Source organism: Pteronotus mesoamericanus, unplaced genomic scaffold, assembly GCF_021234165.1.
Source record: "Pteronotus mesoamericanus isolate MK-2021 breed Mesoamerican mustached bat unplaced genomic scaffold, CSHL_Meso_final contig_25, whole genome shotgun sequence".
NCBI lineage: Eukaryota > Metazoa > Chordata > Mammalia > Chiroptera > Mormoopidae > Pteronotus > Pteronotus mesoamericanus.
The window spans coordinates 23,463,992-23,471,654 of NW_026555105.1; the positions used below are offsets into that span (position 1 = coordinate 23,463,992).

The window sequence follows — 7,663 nt, forward strand, 5'->3', positions numbered from 1 at the left end:
TTTACCTGAGTAAAACATGGAATACGAGAGTTGAACACACTTTCACGTACAGCAAATTATTTAGCAAATATTTCATTCTGTATTTGGGCCACCATGCAATCATAGTGAGCAGGGCAAGGTGAAACTTTTGCTTGCCTCTCCTAGCCCCAAATGCCCCCCCACACACACCATATCTCCCCAGCCCATCTACAGGTGTCCCCCACCATGCAGATGTAGGTGGTTGAGAACATTCCTTCTCCTTCATAAAGTGAGAACAGGTTGGACTCTTACTTTGCCCAATGCCCCTCGTTCTTTCCACTGGAAACCTGCCTTCCCATTTCATGTGATTTTGGTGGGCTGATGTCACTCCCCAGGCCACTGGAAGAGGCTTGTAACCCATGCTGGGATCAACAGGGTCCTTCCTGGGACAGTCCGGGACTGCTGGGCACAGTACGAGGAGCAATATAGTAGATCGGGGGCTGCCGGTGCCATTCTTCCCTACCCTGTGGGGAGAGCCTGCCTGGCTGCAGAGGGAAGCCACACACAGACCAGCTAGGGCAACATCGTTTGAAACCCTTGAGATAGCTGTTCCTGACGCTTGGATGATTGAATTGCATGCCCAGGCCCATTGGATTTGTGATTGCTTTCAATCAGGAGAGTTCTGGCTGAAGCTGGGAGGCTGGGTGACAGCTGCCTCGCAGGGAGTCTGTAGGTTTGGTATGAATTGCTAAGTACCGTTCTCAGACCTGGTGGCACTTTTTCTGATGAGGACAGCCCCAGGCCTGGGCTTTGGTGTGGTCTGTACCTAACCCGCGTCTTAGGTCAGGTTCTCCAGAAACAGCACAAGATAGGGATTCTCAGGCCCTGATTTATTGAAGGGATTAATTACTCTCACAAGAACCTCCTAAGTGAAGGAGGCGGGAGTGGGCAGGGGAAGGAGCTAAGCTAGGACAGGGTCTCAGCTAGGTTCAGGCATCAAGGCCTGGAGCAAGACTGGTGCACCGAATTGTCCCCCTGAGGCAAGCAGGCTAGTCCTTGGTTCCCACGACTCAGTCAGTCCTTGACTGCAGCCCAAGTCAGGGAGCAGAGTATTAACTTTACAGGCTTTTCTTCTAAAGAAGGGGGCAGCTGTGAGCTGTGTTTGCAGCCAACATTCCCAGCAGCTTGGGGAGGAGTTGCATTGCCCAGAACAGTCTCTGAGCAATAAACCAACAGCCTCCACTTCCACTGGTTTCACAGTCTCTGACAAACCTCAACCATGTTTGAAAGGGCAGTCTGGAGAGATGGGATCCCTTCACTCATCAGGAGTCTCCAAGGTTTTGAGGAAGAAGGAAGGGGGCAGAGGCTTAGTACCTGACCCCCATTATTCTGCCCTCTCCTCCCCAAACTTTTTGCAGAACTGAAATTTAACACAATGCCCTTGGCATTCTCTGAGTCCACACTGGCCTCACACACAGAGTGCTCACAAAACCCTTCTGAAAAATATCCCCTCAGCTCCAGGAAAGAATTTGACTGTCCACATGGAGTGAAGCAGGTAGAAAATGCAGGAATAAAACCCAAAATCCCCATCACCATTTCTTTCAAGAGTCTGTCACGGCTGGGCTCTGTGAGCACTGAGATGGGGCTCCCAGGCACCCCAGAGGCAGAAGTATATCAATCAGGGCCTATGTTTGGCTGCAAATAACAAACTGGGGAGAAATTGCCTTAAAGAAAGAGGTGTCATTTTTCTCATGCAATGAAGAGTCCAGAGGGGGAGAGGATTGGGGCAGGTGCAGTGACTCAGTTTTCAAGATGGTGCCCATGTCCCCATATATTGCCACCAAGACCTGGGCAGGAAGAGGGCTGAGGCCAAAGGCTGAGAGGGCCAGTCAGCAAGTCTGTTTCTGTTTAAAGAGCTCTCCTGGAAGCTTCATCTGTGAATTCCACTCATTCATTGGCAAGGACTGTGTCATATGACCAGTCTAGCTGCAAGGGAGGCTTGGAAATAGTTTCTTTATCTGAGTACTAGCAGAGAAAGAAAAAAAATTGACAAAAGCAACCAAAATCCCTACCACTAGGACCTGATAGGTTATTCATTTTGGCATCTATAGGTGAGGAGACTAAGCCCAGAAAGGTTCTGAGGCCATCTGAAGTCACACAAGCCAGCAAAACACCCTGTGGCTAACCATGGGTCCCAGGACACAGGTCACACGAAAGCAAGGCCAGTGTCAGTGTACATGTATTTATTGAGCTGTGGATGCCATTCCTAGTACTGGGTTAAACCATGGGGAAGGTGGCCATATGGCCAGTGCAATACAGGGGACTGGATTCTCGCCTACTCTAGGTGGTACCCACCAAGCAACATATCATGGATAGGAGATGCTCTGCCAACATTTGTCATGGGGCACAGGTGACTATCATCACGGGTGGTGCCTAACTGAGAGTGTCATAAAAGACTGCAGGGTTAGAGGGGGTTTTGCCTACAAGTTTGTTCAGGTGTACTCCCTAAGGCATGATCTGCTTGGGGGCGGGGGCTGATAAAATTTATAATTCTGGGAGTCTGGATGGTCTCTGACCTTCTCTAGGTTACCTGGAGCCCTGGTGAGGCCTCAGCTACACAGGTGACCCCCTCCCATGCCTACCCTGTGGGAGACCCCAACTGTTTCAAAGCCTGTGGAGAAAGAGATATACAACCAAGAAACCTACTGAAGGGGAAACCATGGGCTTTGCAATCAGGCCTACAGCCCACATACCTCACTCCAGGGAACAGGCACAGAGGGTGTCCAGACCTGCAAAGGTCAGGAGCACTGGGGCCAGCTTGGGAGGTAAACCAGTCCCTTTCACGGGGGCAGTAGGCCACGGAGGCGGCCATGTACCCCGGACAGGCTGGGAGAGTTGGCTGTGCTGTCCAAGGTCTGCTGTCCTAGTCAGAGCAGAGGCTGGAGAGCCAGGGCAGGGAGCAGGGAGAGCAGGGAGCACTCCTTTAGGGGCCCATCTGTGGAGGACGCCTTGGGGGTGGGAGCAGAGTGTGGGCTTAAGGCAGAAACCTGGCTCTGCTCTCTGCACCCACCCCCATTCCAGGTCATTCATGTCCACATAGGCCCCACTGGCCTGGGAAGACGGTGAGCAGGGGATGCCAGCTCGCCATCCCCTGCCTGCACCCACCTGCAGGAGGCCATGCCCAAGGTCCTGGCGGGGGTTTTGATGGTCCTGCATGACTGAGGGCCGCCCGCTGTCAAAGGCCTGTATGGCGCCATCTATAGAGGGAGGGGTCCAGGATGGGTTTAGCCTGGAAACCCTAGCACAGGGGCCAGCTCCCAAGGGACAAACTGAGAGACCCCTGGCATCTTGTGTGGCCTCTCCCTACAAATGGATGGGAAGGTAGGATGTCTGCAAGGATTGGTTTCCAGAATGGAAGGTGCAGGGTGAGGAATAACAAAGTAAGGACAACTGCCCTTACTGAGTGCCTTACGAACCTTGCAGCCTTCCATCCTCATGGGAGAGGGTGGCAATGACCACCCCCATTTTAGAGATGGACACAAAATGGCTTAGAGGAGGACTTCAAACTCAGGCCCCCTAAGTCTCAGACTGGACAGGAAACCACCGAGCTATTCAGACCCGCAAGGTAAAGTCATCAATGAGAGGAGCTGGCAGTGCCTCGGGGATGGGGATGGAACCACCTCAGAAGTGGCAGAAGCAGGAATCTCAACTAATTCCATTCCAGGTCCTCTCCTGCCCACAGGGGCCAGAGCCTATACCGCCGTAAGAACCTACTTTGGTCTGTCACTTGCTCTCCAGAGAGAGCTGAGTGCAGATTCCCAAAGGGACAGGACGACAGCAGAGGATGAAGTGGCCCTACCTGGCTGCCGCAAAAAGCCTCAGTTTCCTCACTCCTAAAATACACTCCCGCCCGCCAGGTGACTTGGTAGAGGGCAGTACGGGCCAACCATACTCCAGCGCCTCCCGTGGCCCCTCACCCAAGCATTGGTTCCTTGTAAAGAGCTCCCGGAAAGCTTCGCACTCCTCCCGCCGGTTTCCGCTGGCTCCACAGTTGCACCAGGGCTCCACGCGCGCGCTCGCGTTGTCCACGTAGTTGGGGGTGACAGCGGTGCCTGCGGGAACCCGGAGAGCGAGTACTCAGTCCATCCAGGTGGAGGAAGCCCGGGAGAGCCGCGCCCGCTCCCAGACCCCGGCAGTGCGTACCCACGAGGCCCGCATAGGCGCGCAAGCAGCGTGGGGCTTGGTCTCGCGGGCAGCCGTCGGGGCCACTGGGGGCGGGTGCACAGGAAGCCTGGAAGGCCAAGAGGCGGGGCCTGTGTGGAGCAGCGGAAAAGCGATTTGCGATTGGCGGCCGCGCCCAGCCTCGTAGCCCCGCCCCTGCCCCGCCCCCTGCCGCACCTGCAGACCCTGCTGTGCTCGCAGGCGTCTAAGGACTCGAGGCAGGAGGGCGGCGCTGGCCCCGGCCAGGAGAAGGCGCAGGCGGGCACGAAGGTCTGGCGCCGGCGCTCGGCACACACAGGATCAAAGCACGGGCAAAAGAGTAGCGCGTGGGTGAGCGCAGGCGACCCGTGGGCGAAGAAACGGCGCAGGGCGCGGTGGCATCGGGTGCGGGGGCAACCCCCCGACGCGGTCCGACCCAGGCACTGCGCCACGTACTCGGTGCGCAGCTGCTGACACTGCTCATCTGCTGTACACGCCTCGGCCGCGTCCACGCATCGGTTCCGTGCGTCCGAGCTCGGAGACCCTGGCGGAAGGGCGAGCAGACTGCAGTTCTCTGTTCAGCCCACAGGCACACTTCACCACCCTCCGGCTCTGCTCCCCTACGATAGGGACGCGCTGAAAACCCAACGGGGACGGAGTGTGGACTGAGGGTGTGAACGACTGGTGCTGACCAGCCTTCCGTCGCGTGGATGAACGGCAGGGGGCCCTGAGGATTCCTGCAAACACATCAGGGATGGATGGGGCGCACCGTGGCTCCCCTAGAGGCTGAGGCCCATTCTCCCCAGGCACCACCCCTACCCCAGAACGGCCCCCCCCCCCATCCAAAGAGGGGTCCGCGGGTCTTCTCCCAATTTCAAGATATCCCTCTGACGCAGGAAACAAGGCTTCTTGGGGACGTGGCTAATGAAGACCTATCAGAAATGGCCTTGGAAACAATGGAGACTCCTCGTCTTCTCCCTTTGACATGCTCAGATTGCTTTCTTTTCCCTCCTTCCCCCTCATGCTAGGAGGCCCTTTAAATGGGTCTATAGGTTTCTGGTTCTCCCTCCTTCTTTACCTCCTGCACCTCCCCTTGCCCGCTGCCCTCTGCCACTGGAGTCTTTCCCCTCCATTCCCTTCTGGTGCTCCCTCTGGCCCACCCAACCTATGCTGCCCCATCCGGACTCTGGCTTCCTCCTGGTTCCTCCGCCCTCCCCTCTCCACCAGCCAGGCTAAAGAGGGACTCTTGAAAGGGCTCTGGTCACTGGAGGGCCTGGCTGTTAGGGGGTGGACCTGAGAGAAGCCCCTTATGGGCCTCCTATAGAGCCACAGAGCTCTATCCTGTGCCACAGGTCTCCTGAGCTGGGGAGGAGAGTACACCTGGCACAAGAGTCAGAGGGTGAGCTCTGTGCAGATGTGCCAGGGGCCACATCTAAATCCAGCCAAGCCGTGGTCTCCAGAGGCTGAGACTTGGCAGCCTTTTCCTAGGAGCTAGGTCACCAAACCAGGCTACCTCTACCCCTCCCTGCTGTCACTCCGTGGAAGCATCTCACTTAGACAACAAGCTTTCTAGCAGGGCAGTTCCCAGCCTGGCCCCTCACCCATATCACTGTGTATGTGTGGAGGGGGGTGTCGCCTGCTTCAGGGCTTTGAGCAGGGCCCCTCTCTGGGACAGGTCACCTCTTTTGGGGGCCATGATGATTCTCGCAGTGGCTTTAGTGCCCTCCACTTTGCGGGAAGGACAGACAGACACTAAGGACTGGGAAAGGGTATGTGAGTGAAGAGAGTCACAGGAGAGGGATGAGCCCTCCTTCTCCCCTCTCGTCCCCATCTCTCCCAGCAAAGCCCCTTGTGCCCCCAGGCCTCAGCCATGCACAACAGCACCTAGTGTTTGTCCCCTAGGGTCTTAGTTCTACCTCTGCTCATTGCTTATTTGTCTTTCTTCACCAGGAGCACCCTTACCTCATCTCCACCCTCAAAACAACAATTCTTAGCTCCAAGATCTCCCCTGCCTAAAATCTTTGCCTGATTGCATTCTCCCCATCTCACCCGATAAAGTGACCCTTCCCTTCGTGATACAGCACGTGGGGAAGGAACAGGCTGAGCAGATGGAAACAGCTGATAGGTGGCACAGAGACACTGAAGATGCAGGGCAAGAAATCAGTATGAAACTCCAAGACTGCAGGTGGAGGCCTGGGCTGGAGGAAGGGTAGGAGAGGTGGGAGAGGGGACGCAATAGGACAAAGAAAGTGCTTGGGGCAGGGGTACCAAGGTGGGACTTGGGAAAGGGGGTAGCTCCGCAGACCTGAAGGCAGGAGGCAGGATGAATAGAGCACTGCAGACTGCCAGGTGTCCCTGCACCCCAAGCACAGGTCTCTCATTGGTGCCAATTCCTACCTTCCAGCTTTTCCTGAAATCACCCTCTTGCCCTCTACTCTGTCCCCGAAGATCTGGGACAAAGAAGCTAGGGTTCGGGGGACCTGCGGCCACTCACTCAGAAACAGCCATAGCAGCAGCAGCAGCATCGTGGACTCCAAGCAGTGGGCCATGCGGCCTGCAAACAGAGGAGGGGACAGCACGGGGCAGAACCCCAGTGAAACAGGTGCCCTCTTCCCAGCGCCACCTGAGCTGGAGGCGGTAGAGGAAACCCAGACACTGTGCCGACAGGAGCTCTCCTGTCACTGGGAGGAGCCTCTGCATGACTCCCTGCCCCTGCTAAGTCCCCACCCCAAACTGTACCTTCAGGAAGATCCAGGAGCCACTAAACCTAGATCCAGGTGGACCCCACCACACGCTCACCCCTCCTCACGGCCACACCTGTACTCCAACCCCAGGAGACCTTGTCTTTCCCATGCTAAACTGTGAACTTTATGAAACAGCATTGTTCTTTTCCTTTTATAATTTTATCTTTAACTTTTTATTGTTAACTGATTTTAGACTTGAAGAAAAATTGCAAAAATATTAGTGTTTCCTTTATACCTTTTACCCGGCTCACCCGTGTGTGAACATCTTACATAATCACAGTATAACTGTTAAAATTAGGACATTAACATTGGTACATTTTTAATTTCTCCAGTTTTTCCACTAAAGTCCTTTTTCTGTTCCAAGATCCAGGCCAGGACCCCATATGCACTCAGTGGTCATGTAGCCTCAGTTTCCTGCAATCAGTGGTAGTTCCTCAGTCCCTCTTACAAGCCTGGGGCTTCCCATGTGGCCCTGCATGCCCCCTTTCCTCGGGAACTGTAAGTGATAAAAACTTCTTTCGATGGCATTAACCTCTCCATGGCAGCACCAAGTCATCTTTATAAATCAAAATCCCACAGACACAAAGAACACAGGACAGGGCTTTAGAAGACGGTCTCATTCGGCCTCTTGGGCGGTGGAGAGAAAGCGAGCCCGAGCTGGGGGCGCCCCTTCCCTGCTGCCGGTGCGGGGGCGAAGCGGGGGGCGGACGCTGGCAAAAATCCCCCAGCTCTTCACCCTTGGAGATGCGGTTTTGCCACTG

The 7,663-nt window shown here is 55.4% G+C and overlaps 1 protein-coding gene across 1 annotated transcript; it reads right to left on the reverse strand.

Moving 5' to 3' along the window:
• Positions 1-2,885: 2,885 nt before the first annotated feature.
• Positions 2,886-5,854, reverse strand: GFRA4 (GDNF family receptor alpha 4). Its single transcript, XM_054574175.1, has 6 exons — positions 5,839-5,854; positions 4,357-4,702; positions 4,162-4,271; positions 3,936-4,070; positions 3,124-3,215; positions 2,886-2,966 (listed from the first exon to the last, which is right to left on the reverse strand). The coding sequence occupies exons 1-6, from the start codon at positions 5,852-5,854 to the stop codon at positions 2,886-2,888; spliced, it is 780 nt and encodes a 259-aa protein (XP_054430150.1).
• Positions 5,855-7,663: the final 1,809 nt, after the last annotated feature.

What these genes read in the sequence shown, in the direction of transcription:
- GFRA4 (XM_054574175.1), bottom strand. An exon ending in CGCCTATGCGGGCCTCGTGG is followed by an intron (nt 4,071 to 4,161) that starts GTACGCACTGCC and finishes GGGTTCCCGCAG; the next exon opens with GCACCGCTGTCACCCCCAAC. An exon ending in TACAAGGAACCAATGCTTGG is followed by an intron (nt 3,216 to 3,935) that starts GTGAGGGGCCAC and finishes CTCCCTCTATAG; the next exon opens with ATGGCGCCATACAGGCCTTT.